The sequence below is a fragment of the Urocitellus parryii genome, chromosome 7 (genome assembly GCF_045843805.1).
Source record: "Urocitellus parryii isolate mUroPar1 chromosome 7, mUroPar1.hap1, whole genome shotgun sequence".
Taxonomy (NCBI): Eukaryota; Metazoa; Chordata; class Mammalia; order Rodentia; family Sciuridae; genus Urocitellus; species Urocitellus parryii.
The window spans coordinates 10,718,860-10,735,636 of NC_135537.1; the positions used below are offsets into that span (position 1 = coordinate 10,718,860).

At 39.6% G+C, this 16,777-nt stretch overlaps 1 protein-coding gene across 3 annotated transcripts in view; it reads left to right on the forward strand.

Moving 5' to 3' along the window:
- Positions 1-16,777, forward strand: part of Adcy8 (adenylate cyclase 8) — a 212,775-nt gene that overhangs the window by 96,322 nt on the left and 99,676 nt on the right. For all 3 annotated transcript variants that reach the window (XM_026407468.2, XM_026407475.2, XM_026407480.2), the window contains exons 6-7: positions 10,544-10,702; positions 14,934-15,204. In XM_026407468.2, the coding sequence (XP_026263253.2) occupies positions 10,544-10,702; positions 14,934-15,204 (430 nt within the window). The remainder of the gene's footprint in view (positions 1-10,543; positions 10,703-14,933; positions 15,205-16,777) is intronic.

Below are 16,777 nucleotides of genomic sequence, written 5' to 3' on the forward strand. Positions count from 1 at the left end.
TCTCTTTCCTTCTATAGCCCCCTTTCTCATCCTGTTCCAAAATGTCCCCAAATACAGCATTCATAAGTTTGAACTCCTTAAAGATGCAGCCATCAAAGCAGTTTTCAGACTATTTATTAATAAGAGGCAATAAAGTTCATGTTCATTGAATGGTCACATTATCGAGGACTATGCCAGATAATGCTCCTGGCATACTTCACTTAATATTATCAAGTTTGGGAGGAAAACCCTATCATTTTTTTCTCAGTTTTCATATGAAACAGGAACTCTGATAGGATTAGAAAAACAAACTTATGATCAATGACGCGCAGCTTGTAAGTGGTAGACACAGGCCCTGCCTTGCTCCTCTGATTCTATAAAATGTCCTAAGATAAGGAAATGGTTAGATAAAATTCTGGCATGTCTTAAAAAAAAATAGGTTACCAGCAGACATCAGAGTTCACATTCAATGGCACAAGGACGTGGTTGTGAATTTAAAGACACATACATGGTAGAATACATACCCATGCATTTAGGGCTAGCTTGTTTTTTTATCTATTTTTGTACAAAGGAAGAAAGGCATCGAGCTTTGTGATTAAAAAAAAAATGGATGGTTTTTAATTCTCTTTATTCTTTTCTAAATTTTCAGAATTAATCATGTATAGATGACATAAATGAAAAAGAAAATGTTATTTCAAAAAGAAAAAAATAGATGTGCAGGAGGATGTGTTAGTGTTCTCAAGCAACAGAATAAGCAGGGTGTGTGTGTGTATAAATAGTCATAATGACAAGTTGTTGGTCATCAAAGAAACACCTCTAAAACTTGGACCCCTAAGATTGTATCACCTAGTGGCATAGCCAAGCACACCATATGATATTCACATGATAATGAAGTTGCCTAATGGTGCATTCCTCAGAACATATCCCCATCATTAAGTGATGCCTGCCTATAGAGGTAAATCTATTTTAAGAAATCAGTTCTTGTGATTGGTGATACTACAAAGTTCAAAAGATACAGGCCAGAGAACCAGGGACAAGTGGAAGTTGCAGCCCAAACCCAAAATAATCTGTAGTCAGAATTCCATCTTCCCTGGAGGGCACCAGTATTTTTTCATCTGTAGGTCCTCAAGTGATTGGGTGAGGCTCACTCACACTGTGGAGGATAATCTCTTTCATATCAGATTTAAATGTTCATCTCACCTAAAAAATACCTTCACAGCAAAATCTAGACTAGTATTTAACCAAATAGCTGGATATCATGGCCTAGCCAAGTTGACACATAAAATTAACCATAACAGTTCTTCCCTCCCTCAGGCAATGTCTACAAAAGTGCAGGGTTAGAGCACATGGAGATGAGTTTGGGCAGCTGTCAAAATCATTTTCACTTCATTGGCTATGTGGGGGCTTTTGGAGGTTTGTGAGTAGAGGACTCCAGCATGACTGGGATTTTCTTTTAAAAGCCAAGAGCCCCACCTTTGATGGAACTGGATTCCATTAATGACCTTGAACTTGTGTGTACTTTCACTCTAAGGCTCCTCCCCCTGTACCTGCAACCCTCTGTCTGCTCCTCACTCTTCTCATGAGACCTCGACCTCACACTAACTCAGTGATGTCTCTGTTGAGAGGTCGTGTGACAAAGGACGCTCTTAGGATTCAGAACTTAGGAGAGCTTGGTTCACATTCTAGTTCCACAAATCCTTCACAGGTTGTATCTCAGTTTCCTCCTCTGAAATATGGGAGTAATTACATGGGAGGCCAGTCCACAAGGGCTACATTTGAATATGAAGCTCGATGTGACTTTAGCTCACAGCCCCACCAGAAACAAGCAGGGCAGAGAGGAGCCAGGCAATGGACACAGGAAGTGGGCGGGGCCTGTGCTGTCCACCGCTGTTCCACTCAGAGACTCAGGTGCATGGCCATGGTCTCTGCTGCCCACGCAGAGGGAGACACCCTCTAAGCTTTAAAAAATGATGGCTGGACTGAGGCCAGCTCTTTTCGGTTCACATGAGCCAATTATAAAACTTCCAAGAATTTTTGCAAACCTGTGGATGTCAAGTTGGAGGCTTGAAATCAGGCAGGAAGGGCGTGTTTTCACCACAGTAGTAGACATACATGCAAATCTTTCTTCTCCAGAAAGACAGGTGTGAGATATTTAGCAGCACAATACTCACCACCGCCTGAGCTTGCACTCACGTTTCTGTGGGGTGGGGAGGAAGCCACATCAGCACTCAGAGACAAACCCTATTATATACAAGGAATGCTTGTTGACAATTAGAGCCATATTCTAGCTCCTTCTGCATCCATGTGCCTAAAGCTGGCCTGGACATAGCCCATTGCAACCTACATTATCTTGTGTATGTTCACCCGTGTGTTAGATTAACAATGCATGCGTAAATCTTTGCCCAGGACCCCCACACCCTGTATGTGATCCAGGAACCATTGTGTACCTGGTCATTCTAGGAACTAGTAAGAGGCCAAGATGAAGATTAGGGTGAAATCGAATTCCCAGTTAAGATGTGAAATACCGGCATTGCCTGGGGAGTCTTGTTTAAACTGGGAGGTCTCTTTGCAGAAGACCCACGAGATTCATGTGTGGAGCATAGATTGTAGATTGTGATATGCACTCTCCATAACATTGAGTCCAAACTATCCAATGGAAGAGTCTGATTCTGGTTCTTTGAAGCAATGATATGCAAATTTTTTGTTCCAACTCATTAAAATAATTTTTCAAGTTACATCCCTCATGTAGTTCTAAGTTAACATCTACATTTTTATCATAAAATCATGCTCATTTTTATTGATAGCAAGCAAAAGCCTTCACATGCTCACACTACTGCCCAAGCCACCCCACTGCCATTTCAAGAGATAAATTGTTGTTAAATATCCAAAACATCCCAGTTCCTTGACCAGGTTCAACAAGGAAAGGCTGACTTGGTGCATGGCTGTCCCCACTCAGTCCTTCTGTTCCTCCAAGATTTGGGGCCATATGTACCTCAAGAGCACCAAGGGATGAGGGGGCTGGACCTTGCTTTCACTTCTCTCACTGGTTACACCTGTTTGGGGGTAGAAATACCTCCTGCCCTGTTACTGTCTTCACCCAGAAGCTTAGGGTCTGGCATCATGAGCACACACAGAGCCCCCTTACTTGTGTGACCTTGGACAAGTGACTTAACCTCTCAAAGTTCCAGCTTCCTTGGCTGTAAAATGAGAATAAAGCATCCAGTGTAAGCTCCAGGAATATACAAGATGGCTTGTCTGTTTGGTTCTCAGCTTATGACTACAGAGGTCTTTTGTTGAGTGCGTGGGTGGGTGAGCTGCATATGTAGACAGGGGGATTGTGAGGAAGAGACAAGATTATGAAGGTGCAAGGCCCCCCTCAGAGAGGATAATAAGCAGAGCTTCATTCCCTCAGAACCCGTTTCCTTGGCTGTGAAATGGAAATATAGGACACAGGCGTCTACTTTTCCAATTCACCATGGCTGTGAAAACGAGACCCTGAAGCCTTTGTGAAATTGTGACTTCTCTGTTAGAGTAAGAAAGACTCCGTGGCTTTCAACTTGTGAAGAAGCAGATGAGCCTGGTTTTGTAAGGCCGACTCTGATGTGGAAGTGCCACAGAGGCCACAGAGTGGATCAGGGTTGATGGTGCCGTCTGGCTGCAGCAAACTCAGGCAGTCTATAGAAGGAGCCTAAGGTAAGCTGGCGTTTGAGATTAAGCTGTGAAGACCGTGTTATCCATATACGGGTCTTAGCCAGCTTGGATCCTAGTCGTCTCTGTTCTTTTTTACTTCTTTTCAGAAGAAGCCATGTAGGGTAAGTAGAAATGGACTTTTTGATTAGACTCACACTCATGGGGTGAAATTCCAGCTATTCCACCTAAAGCAATGTACTTCTTGTGACTCAGTATCCTCACTTGTAAAATGGGGCTGATAAAGATACAGAGGGTTATTGTGAAGGTCCCATTCTGCTCAAAACATCCTGCAAACAGAGTTGAACTCCCAAATTCACTCTCTTGCCTTTCCTTTTCTCTGGAATGTTCAAAGGCCTGATTTCTGCTAGTGGACTGCAGAACAATGAATTGCTACTACATTATGAGTTAGCTCATTCTTTTTGAACCACTTTATTCCTGACAACTGCCCAGTTGACATCTTAAGCAGATTGGCTGAAGCTATTTTGATGTAGATAAAATGAATGTGGGCACGGTTTTAGCAGGAAAGTGTAGGTAGAGCCATCAGTTATGACTTTTCATTGGCCTGATCCAGGCTATGTAATTCAAAGTCATTATTGCTAACAGAAATCAGTCATAGCTATGATTTTCGAGGGTTCAATATGCATCAAGCTAAGTGCTTTCCGTGCATGGTTTTATGAACCATTCTAAACAACCCTGCAAAGGAAAAGACCTCTTCCCTATTAAACCTGAGAAAACAGAGGGTCTGAGCCTAGGACAACTGGCTTAAGGCCCAGAACTAGAAAATGAGAAGCTCAACTTCAGTTCCAGGCCCGATGTAATACAGATTCTATGACTCTTGGTGGAGTCAGGGAAATACCTACTCTGATCTGCTCCGGCTCCCACAGCCAGCAAGTGGAAGGGTCAGCACTAGAACTCTGGGCTCTGATTTTGAAGCTGAGGAGTTGGACACTCTTGATCCCACACTACCAGACTCTTATTCTGCTGAAGTTAGACTTGTTACTCATTCATTGTTCAACAGTGGAAAAGTTCAATTTACAGATCAATGACTACTCTTGGAAGATGCTTCTGGACACTCATCCAGCAATTTCTATAGATTGTTTAATTGTTTCTTTGTTAGGTTTTTTTTGTTTTGTTTTGTTTTGTTTTTTGTTTTTTTTGTTTTTTGTTTTTTTTTGGCCATTTGAAGCATTTAAGTTGAAAGAAAAATTCTAAAGTTCTTTTCTTTTTCCATATAATTACAACATTCCTCCTTAATAGGTCAATTAAAAGAAATAATTTTGCTTATTAATAATTGCATAGTTTGTTCCCAGATGTGCCAAATACTATTATAACATTGAAAAGTATTTTTATTTTAAAAAAATCTCAAGTGGAAGACAGCCATTAGAAATAGAGAGGGGCTGTTCCTCTTGGAGGAGAAGGATTGGAGGGTCATCCCTCTGCCCAACTAGCAGGTCCAAAGACACCTGGCCATTTCCTCTGATCTCAGCTTCATCTTGGGGACAGCCTCAAGGCTATGAAACAAGAGAGCTATTGAACTTTGTCCGTTACTTCAAAGTAAAGAGAAGAAGAAAGAGAAGAAAGAGAAAGCAGATGTTTTCAATGCTGGCGATCCATGGTCATCTTCTCTTTGTCTGTGGCCCAGTGGGCACAGCAAAACCTCCCTGGGGCTCTTCCTTGGAAGAATTGAACAAGACTTGTCACTCAGAACAGATTTACTTCCATTTTGGTTTCAAGAACGTTCCCTTGAAGAACTGATCTAGAACCACACTTTGTGGTTTTCTTGGCAACCATGGGTAGCCTTTCCAAAGCTGAATCATGTCTGTACGCTATTCATTGCTTCTACATAATTTTAATCTTATTTTTTTTTTATTTAAGTCAAATCTCAGATTTAAAAAAAGAAAGAAAGCAGTGCAGTAAAGACATTTCTGTCTTTTCATTATGATTTTCATTTTACAGAAGAAAATAAAAAATAAATATCTTTTCATTAAGATGCTCCAATGCATTCCCTGTATAGTGTTGATTACCTAAAGATATTAGCACAGTGTGCTGTAGAACAGTCCCTGACAATTAGTTGGCAAAGCTCTTTAACATCCATTATCTCCTTTGGGGCTCACGACAGCTCTTGTAGTGAGGCAATCAGGTAGAGCCTTCTTGTACAATCGATGAAGCTCAGGGTCAGATTAAGCCATTTTCTCAGGATCTCAAGCCAGGCACCCTACAGATGTAGAGTGTTAGGTTTAAACAGTTTAGGCCTAGAATCCTGCTTCCCAGGCCTCAAGAAAATCTATTTAAGTTTGTAAGTGCAATCTCTTCATATATAATAGACATCCAAGTCATCCTCAGTCTCTGCCAGGCACTGTTCTAAACTTCCTACATATATTCATTCATGTAATTTTGAGAACATTGTTATTATTAACATCTTATAGATGCAAAAAAAAAATGTAGCATACAGAGTAAAACAACCTCCTTAAGGTCACGCAGCCAGCGAGAGACTAAGACAAAATCTCAGTAATCTGACATTATGGTACATGATATTACCACAAAATGGTGACAACCAGGTGATAAAAAAAGATGTAGATATAGATTGAAGATTTCATTCCTATGGATACTTCTATTTATGCTGAAGTAAAAAATGTTTCTGAAAATCTCAGTGGCTCAAAATAGTGAATATATTGTCACTCATATTTCATGTCCATTATGGGTTGGTGGGGGGGTGGTCAGATCTGGGTTAACAAAGCTGCATCTAAAAGCTCCATGACAGATGGGGGGTGGGTGGGGGAAGGGTGGCAGATCAGGCTCTTAAAGCTTCTGTCTAGAAGTGACTCACAACACTTATACTCACATTTCATGGGTGAAAAATGGCATCAAATATTCAGGAAAGTGCAATCCTGCTATAAAATTGGATACTATAATGCAGGATGTAGTTGATGGACAGTGCAGTGACCACTCTCAGCCATCTACTTCACAGAACATCCTTAGGTGAGCATCAGAAACTCACAGGCGTCTCTCAAGTGCTGGGTGCTGTTTCTTCTCTTGCCTCCTTAATTTTTTTTTTCAAATTCCCCTGCTGTTTTCATTGTTAATGGGTAAATATCCTTTTTTAACTTAAGATAAAGTTAAAACAATGGCCCGGAAACTCAGAACTTCCTTTCTCATCACATCTTTTAGCTATGACCACTCTTTCTAATGTTCATGGCTTGCCATTCCAATAATTTATTTCAGTATTTCTCCCTTCTCAGCCCACTTCAACTTTACTTTCTTGTTTAAATAACTTTGCATTATTTTACAGCTTACCAGGAAGAGAGAATGCAAAGATTCAGTTTAGCACATAGAATGATTCATTTTTTTTTCTTTGCTTAATTGTTTTTAAGGGAACAAAAGGGTCCTTTTTTTTAAGCCCTACTATAAAAAAGGCATGTTGTTGCAAGTTGTGAGAGATACCAATACAGTGCATACTATGTTGGGAGTCAACTTTCTCACTGCTGTGGCCAAACAAGAACAACTTTAGAGGAGGAAAAGTTTATTTAGGGGCTCACAGTTTCAGGGGTCTTAGTCTAGATGGCTGGCTCTATTCTTCAGGGCTCAAGGTGATGCAGAACATCATGGCAGAAGAGTGTAGAAGAGGGCAACAGCTCACATGATGAGCAGGAAGCAGAGACTCCACTTGACAAAATCAAAATATATACCTGAAAGGCATGCTCCCAATGACCAGCCTCTTCCAGTCGCACCCAAACTGCCTTCAGTTACCGCTCAGTTAATTCCATCAGGGGATCAATACACTGATTGGGTTTAGGCTCCCATAACTCAATCATTTCTCCTCTAAACCTTCTTGCATTCTCTCACTCATGAGCTTTTGGGGGACATCTCACATTGAAACCATAACATACTAAAATATTGCCTTCAAGGGACTTACACATTTTATCAAAGAGCTTGGATATGGGGACATGAATAAAGACTGTTGGACACCCATCCATCCACCCACTCGATAAGTATTTATGAGAGAAGGGGATGTAGTTCAGCAACAAACCATTTGCCTAGCATGGGTGAGGCCCTGGATTCAATTCCCAGTACCATCAAAAACTAAAGCAAAAAAAAAAAAAAAAAGCATTTAATGAGTCTTAGCAAGAGTCATAATTAGTGCAGTGTTAGGAGGAGCATATGAGGAGTCAAAAGTCTCCATTTTCAGTTTAGAGGAAACAGAAGACTATAAAGCAGCTCCTGGAATTGTTCACTGAGGATACAATGAGAGAACTGGGAAAGGCACATACTTCAGACCTGGGGGTCAGGGTACGTGCTTAGCAAAGTTATAGCCAGGTTTAACTAAAACTTGAGTAGGAGCTTCATTCCATTGAATAAATAAAGAACATTTCAGACTAAAGGCACATCAAGGCCCAGAGAGTGGAGAAGAACCCAGAGCTCAGGCAGTGTGTGGAGGTTTGGATGGCTGGAGTGCAATATGTGCATGATATCAAGAGCAATGACAGAGGCATGGGATGGATCATGAAGCACGTTGGGGGCCACTGGCAATTTTCAAATTTTATCTTATAGACCAATGGTGTCCAAATATTTTGAACCCCTATCTTTATTAATAAAACTACACGAAGATGTGCTGTGTAATAATTTATTGATTGTATTTTTATATTGTATTATATTTTATATTGCATTTTATATATTATATTATATATATTATATTTATATATTATATTTATAAAATGGTCTATATTTTAAGTATATGAATATAATGTATAATATATGAAATATAGATTTTAATGCATCATAAGGACTTAATACTTTCAATTTAATGCAAATACAAAAATCTTTCTGCTTTCCCCATTTTTTTAGTGAGAGCAATGTGTTAAGTGAACATAATTTATTTTTTAAATTTTTATCTGACACTCCTCCACTTGTGATGGGATTATATATCAGTAAACCCGTTGTAAATTGAAAATATCATTAATAGAATGCATAACTACCAAGTTAATGGAAAATACAACTATCAAGATAATAGAGTACACCTGACCTATCAAACACTACAGCTTTGCAACACAGTACACTGTAGAGAGCTCTGTGCTTACCCTCCTGATTCTGTGTGTGACAGGGAGTGGCTGCTTGAACTGCTGCCCATTTGCAAGAAATGATCATATCACATATGGTTAGTCCAGGAAAAGATCAAAATTCAGAATCCAAAGAGTGGATTCCACTTTGTCATACTGAATACATATCACTTTTATAGTGTTCATAAAGTTACAAAATCCATTTCAAAATTTGGGGACTATGTGTAGTTTGTGATACAGTACAGTAAAGGTCAGGTTACAACTTTAATTTATTTTTATATATAGCTTTAAAAGCTCTCAGGAACAGATATATATAGATATAGATAGATAGATAGATAGATAGATAGATAGATAGATAGATAGATGATAGATAGATAGATAGAGATAGAGATATATCTAGATATATCAGATCTTGGGTAAGATTCATGCATCCCTGTCAGGAGACTAATCAATCACACCAAAGTGCTATGTAAGTCTGGTTGAAAAATTTTCTTCTCCTTTGACATCTGTCAGTTATTCTTACAAGTTCCTTACCAAACAATTACATTTTTATATTCTTAAGCTTTGCCAAATCTCTCATTTGTAAGATTTTTTTCAAAAGGTTAATAGCTGAGCAGCTCTGAGATTTTGATAGATGATAAAACATCACAACTTTGACAACAAAATTCCTATAAACATGAAAACATGCCCATTTTTAAAGTGCTCTTTTCAGAGCACCAATTTATGTTGGAAACTGGTTACTTTCTCACACAGTCTTAAACTGCCATCTGAGTTTGAAGAAACAAATTAAGCAAGTGATTGTTTTTCAAATATTTGCTAGAGGAAATATTAATGGTAACTCATTAGCATGGAAGTCAGAAAGTTTGGAAAATTTATCTTTTTGGTCAGAGAAAAAAAGATAACATAAGTTTAGATCTCTTTTAAGCATTTTGAAGTGCACTTTCTGTGGCTGTGAAGGTTTTCCTAATCATTTTATTTCAACTTTTAACCATAAACTAAAATTGTTTAAAATGCTCTGGAAGAACAGAAGGCTACATGTGCCTGGATCCAGTCCTCCACAGTAGCATGGAGTCCTCTTTCTCAAGATGCCTACAGAGGTCACCAGCAGGGGCCCTGTACGGCTGCTATGATCAAATTTTAGTGAAGCTTTTGCAAGGTTTGGGGGCGGGACAGGGGGGTGGAATGCTGTGAATGGAAGTTGAACCTTTTCTTCCTTCATTTTCATGGGTGACCTTGTTGGGCCCTCAGATGTGAGCAGTTTCAGAGACCACTGCTCTAGGTAGTAGAGGTCAGGGAAAATTCAAAAACAGGAATTGATGAAGTCCTGAGGTCCCATTCATGTTTAGAAGGCACCTCTGGTAACTATGGAATGGAAGAGATCCGGATGAGGCAGGGATCCCAGTCTGAGGCAACTTGTTGTCCTAAATAAGAACATTCACAGAAGAACTACCAAGAAGAAAACCATAAAAGTTTTGTTTAGAAATGGAATGTGTAATAAAGGGCAGAACAATGATCTACTCCAGGTGTATTTACCATGGGGAAGAAAAGATGCAGGAACCATTCCCTGAAACAGAGATTGCAGAGTAGGTTTGAGAGGTTATAAAAGCACTTAAAGTTGTAAATCAAAGGTTAATCATGTTCAGGGGACGAAGAGAACCTTTCCAATGACCAAAGAACCCAAAATAGCTTCGTGGGAGAGGTGACACTTGAATGGGCATGGGATGAATTTATGGAGTAGGAAAAACTTGGGATTGCCACCAGGGACCCAGGATGCTCACTTTGACATTAAGAGTATGTCTCCCCTTCACCCATGTAAACAGGTATGTGCGGTCAAGGACGAAGCATGACGTTGACATGCGGATAGGAATCCATTCGGGCTCAGTGCTATGTGGCGTGTTGGGCCTGAGGAAATGGCAGTTCGACGTCTGGTCTTGGGATGTGGACATTGCAAACAAGCTCGAATCTGGAGGAATCCCTGGGTAAGCCAAAGAAAAGATCTTTTCTTGCTTAACCCTTGTGATTTACTAACTTTGTGAGAGCAGCTTCCTATGCACAGAGTTCAGAGGTACAGATCAAAGGAGCAATTATGTGGGAGGAGACCAATATACATTGAAACCTTATACACTATTAGTCCCCCAAATCCAACAAATCACCTCAGAGGCAATAAGTGTGGTGGGACAGCACAGGGGTGCTCAGGTCTCTTCCCTGCACAGCATTGGTTCTGAGACTTGGCTGCACACTGAAATCACCAAACAGTTTTTAAATTCTGGTATCCAGACCCCATGCTGATCATCTGTAACAGAATTGTGCAGAATCTGTTTTAAGTTCTTAAATCAAGCAGCCAAGGTCAAGACCTCCTGACAGTTTATGTATCTATGACCAGAGTTCAGTTCTGGAAATTCAGTGCCTACCTTGGAAACTTACCTGCAATCAAACTTCAGCTGGCAGGTTCTTAGGCTCAAACCCCTAAAGATGGTAGTGGCCTGAAAAGGCCAAAGAGCCTCGATAAATTGTATTGATTCTGTTTACACAGATTGGAATTAATAAGGTCTCCAATATACATCAGTCAGTGCCACCCTTACTTTTTTAAAAAAAAATATTTATTCTTAAGTTTTAGGTGGACACAATTTCTTTATTTTACATTTATATGGTGCTGAGGATCGAACCCAGTGCTTCGTGCATGCTAGGCGAGCGCTCTACCCCTGAGCCACAAACCTAGCCCCCAGTGCCACCCTTTCTAAGAGAAGACAGATGATAGATAGATAGAAAGAAAGAAAGAAAAAAAAAGAGGGGGGGAGGGAGGGAGGGAGGGAGGGACATTTTGGTGAACTTGTACATATCCATTTCCCTACCCACTAGCTCTGGCTTTGGAATCACAGATTTCTCTGGGATCTCTCATCATTCTTTGCTAATTGTATTTAGCATCAGGTATTATAAAATCATGGTTTAAAGAAAAAAAGACTACAGGAGGTGGACTCAGTGGAACTAGGGTCCCCACGCTGCCTCATGTTAAGCTCTGTTATCTTCAGCAATTTATGTGAAGCATGTACAACACCTACCAGTAGATTTTAGTAAACATGGCATGTATCCATGGTACCTGAGCTGAGTCCAGTATTTTAAATCTTCTGAGTCTTAATTATTTCACTGCAAAGAGAGAGATGACACAATGTGGTACCTTGTGAGTTTCTCCCCGCCTCAAGAGTGTGTCTTCATCTACTAAATGGGCTTACTCCTCAAAGGCCTCTCCTGAGGACTAACTCCCTGGGCCGCTGATGAGAAGCACTCTGTAAGCCCTGCAGGGACGTGCCCAGGTCAGTTTCTGCTCTCACGAAGGGTCAGTCACTGTGGTATGTTGCCCATACTTGCCACACACATATAGAACTGAATTAATCTTGGCGTGTCACCACTGGATTTCTTAAATCCTTAAATTCCTTGGGATTTTTCCTACAAGTAACTGCTCAGTTTGAGCAAACCAGATAGACAATCTGTATATGTGTCCAAGCCCCTGTCTTCAAAGAATCACTGACTGGGGAATGCCCATTCAGATTCCCTTTGCAAACCCTAGAATGCAACTTTGAGGGTTTGAGGAATACTGCTTTGACATCCGGTGTCCACTTCAGTGAATATTCTCAGTAGTATTTAGAAACAGAACAATTACCAGGTTTAAATCACAGGTTCTGAGTTTGAACTCCATGTTTCCCAGTGGTTGTAAGATTTGGTCTAGTGTTTTCATCTCCCTGCCTATATTCTTCACTGTAGAGTTGGATTGAAAACACTATCAACCTATAAAAAGCTTCTCTACAATATCCAGCTCTGCTTCAGCATGGGATGTGCCCATATGCAGAATGCAGGAGAGCAAAACAGGTCTCCAAACTCTCCATGGGTTGAGACTATTTTGAGTTACGATTTTCTTCTTTTTAAATCGCTGGTTCTTTAACCTCCCTGAACCCTGGTCTTCTAGAGCAATGGTTCTCTTGCCTGGTGTGCATTTCACAAGAGGGCATGTTAAGCCATGGATTGCTGAGCTCCATGCTCAGAGTTGGTTCTAATTCTGTGTCTGGGGACGACCCAACAATGTGCCTTCTGAACAAGATCCCAGGTGATGGTGATAGCTCTGGTCTTCACTTCAAAAATCACTGTTCTCAAGCTTTTGTTAAGTGAGATAATGCTTTGTCCTGTAGATATTTCTTGTGCTTGTGATTGCAATAATGACCACATGATTCAGTTACAGGATCTCAGAGAGATCCTGAAAGTAAAAGTCCTTATGTCAACCCAGCACTGCTACTAACCTCTTGATAGGGCTTTTGGTCAGATATATACTCATTGTCCCTGGTCCATTTTACCAACTGCATAAGAAGAAATAAATAAATAAATAAATGTCTATCACCTAGGGCCATTTGAAGAATGGAAATTATGTGCAATATTCCATGGAGCCAAGGATATAGTAATACCTTTGGCTGCAGAATAACATTTATGTAAAGTAATTATTGTATGATCATTAGATCTTATTTACTATCGTGACTATTATTATTATATACTGGCATTTAAAATTATCAGAAAATGTCAGGCTTACCTGACATTCAATGTATGAGAATATTTGCTAAGAAATGATTCTTTTCCTCAGAGGAAAATGCAATCACCAGATTCTCATCTCTTCAAATGCCTCACCACAAAGATCACATTAGTATGAAGATGGAAAGAAACATCTTAAATCCAGTTTCTATCAAAACATTTCAGTGTATATTGATTAGAACTTCAGCAGAAGACTCAGTAATAAGTGAGGGCTAAGATGCCTCTCACTACTGAAAACATAATATTGATTTAGTATATGCAAATATTAGTCCCCTTGAACACCAACAGAATAGTAATAAAGTGTAGAATCCAGATGAAATGTCAAACAAGGTTGCTATTTAACTTAGTTATTTTAAAAGAAAATCACCTAACAAACTTTATAAAACCTTTTAGGAAGTTCATTTTGCCCAAGAGAAAAAGGCAGCTTTACAGTAACCTAAATCTGAACTTGACCTGAGGAAGTCGACTAGGACTTTGACTTCATGGAGGTCAAACAATTTGTCATCCTCCCACATTAACATGCAAGACCTACACATCTACACCTCGCGTTATGAGAATATTTTGTACTTATTCACCATATTTCTCAGGAAACATCTACTATCTTTCACATGTTTATTTTTAACATTTTGCACTTGACATAAATATGCATGAGGATACTTGTTTGAAATATGTAGAAAATGTGCCTTAAATGATCAGAAATGCATTGTTTGTAGTATTTATTTATTTTTTTTTTTACCTATCCTTTACAAAGAATTACCCTCTCTAAAAGCTCCTGCTTACAGGGTTGCAGGATGAGAGCGGATGTAGAGAGTACTGAAAGTACAATGCATTTGGAAATGCCACCCTCCAGAATTAAAACTTAAAAAAAGAAAAAAAACTTCATTGTTTCTTTGGATAAATTGTTTCTAGAATCACAAAAGCCAAGCAAAGAATTAAGCATCATTCATTCACTCATTCAAAGTAGCACTTGGGTGAGAAAATGGACTCAGAAAGTTAATAATTTCCCAAGATCTCTCAACTAGCAAGTCAAAGAGCTGGGGCTTGAATCCAGTCCATGTTTCTAACTCATTTGCTGGTCCACCCAGACCACAGGACAGAGTAATACATTATCTAATTGAGTTAGACAGTTATGTGAAACGAAACTCTTTCCCACAACAACATATACACAAAGTTTCCACAAATCAAGTTTGATGCTTAAAGCCTCTTGTAGTATATAATTTTGCTTAAAAAAATTAACTCAAATGAGCCTTGCCAACTGCTAGCCTGCATGTATCTGCAGCTTTTGTTCTCTGCTCTTTGCAATGCATGTTATGGGCAAATTGTATCTTACCTGGTTTTCTCCAAAAGATCCTCTGTGTAGCCCTATGGACTTACAAACCTCGCCACTGCTTTCAAGATGTTTTTTTGACAAAGTGGCAAAACTGGCACAAGTGTATGGAAAGTGAAATGATCAGAGAAGTTCCAAGATGGTTTGCACAGTAACTGCTCATGGATTTATGCTTATACATCTCTTTTGTTTGGTTTTGTTTTCTTAAGGCAACAAGTATTGATTTGAAAATGTGTCTCAAAGTACCCCAGATGTTGGTTTGCACAGGACATCATGACCTGTGCATAATGACCTGTGCTTTGTACACACAGGAGGATTCACATCTCCAAAGCCACGCTGGACTGCCTCAACGGTGACTATAACGTGGAAGAGGGTCATGGCAAGGAGAGGAATGAATTCTTGAGGAAGCATAATATAGAGACCTATTTGATTAAGCAGCCTGAGGAAAGCCTGCTGTCCTTGCCTGAAGACATTGTCAAGGAGTCAGTGAGCTCCTCAGACAGAAGGAACAGTGGGGCAACTTTCACAGAGGGATCCTGGAGCCCAGAACTCCCCTTTGATAACATTGTGGGGAAACAGAATGTAAGTGCTCTTCCTCTTTCTGCTTAGCTGCAAATGCATGCTTGGATGCACTTCCAACCTGATGTCTTCAGAAAGCAGATTCATCTTTAACCTTTTCTCACTGAGCACCATAATTGCAAGTGATAAACATATCTCCTCAGGACAGAATTAACCTATGTATGCAATTTCAGGAAATAGCAGAAATGCCAGTTTGTGACACCTTCTTCCTTTTCTTTTTTTTTAACCTAGTTAAAAATAAATGTCATGTGAGGCTGAATTGCAATTTTACCAAAGGGGGGAAAATCACTCATGTTGGGAAAGAGAAGCCTAATATTATTAAACTAACAGAGATGATCAAGTACAGGAGAATGTCCCTTTATATGCAGATGGCAGTCCACAGTTCTGAGTTGCCTTCTTAGACTCAATATTAGGAAGGTACCACTGACTTGGGTATATAAAAGTAGCATCAACTGGGGTTCAAGTTCATAGTAAAGGATTTTAAGAGTAGCATGCAATTCCAAAGCCACCCACATCATTCTATATTTCCATAGCTTTGATTGACATCTTGTGTGAGGTACAGGGCTACATTCACTACATAAAGAGTAAATAACTAATAACCAGAATTAGTTTAACAAATCATTTCTTCAAATGTCAGCATCACATTAAACCCAATGATATGTTTAAGTTTCCATGAGGCATTTGAGAACTGAGGCTGAGGAAAGTCAAGGGTCAAGGTGAAGAGAGGGATTCTCTCCTTCCCAGAGCACCTGTTCAGAGCATCAGCAAAGCACCTGCTCTAATATGGGTTTTCCCTTTGTCCATTTAGACAGAGCACATGTGGTTGAATGTTTGCAAAATGGTGCAATGATGCTGTACTTTTTCAAAAAGGAACAAATGAAAAATGCCAATATGTAAGACTTACCTGTCCAACAGTTCCTGACATGCTCCTGAGCCATGCAGAAGCTGAGACACTATAAAGTAAACAAATCAAACCAATAGTGTCTGAAGTTCTATGAAAGCATTGAAGATGAGATTTTTACATCTATAGATCTGACTATTTCTCATTAAATGTAGATGAGAAGTATCTGTCTGCTTAAAGACATTTAAAGTGGAAGAGGTTAAAAGGTTGAAAGTCTTCCCTCTTCATTTTGCATTGGAGAGATTGATGGGGCACACAGAGGCCAGGTTAAATGAAGTCTCCATCCAGTTCTGTGAGAAGGAGCTGTAAGAGAATGCATGGGTCAGAATCCACTAAGAAAAACTGCAGATTGAACCCAAAAGTCTATCCTACTAGTGAAGGTCTTCACTCCTCTTGTGTGATTGTTTAATTTTCCAAAAAATTATAAGGCCCACACAAGTCATCACTGATTCTAGTGACTATTTCTTTCCATGCCTGAATTGGTATGCATGGTGCAACTTGGTGTCATATAATATAATGGTCTTTATACTTTCTGGAGTGGGTGCATGACCAGCTGACAGTGCCCTCCTTGTTTCTTCTACCTTTTATAATCTTGAGCTTGAATGCAGGTTAGAGAGAAGCCAGTGCCTGCTCCACCCTGAATACATTGATAATTTTGCATAAAATTCTCTTTCT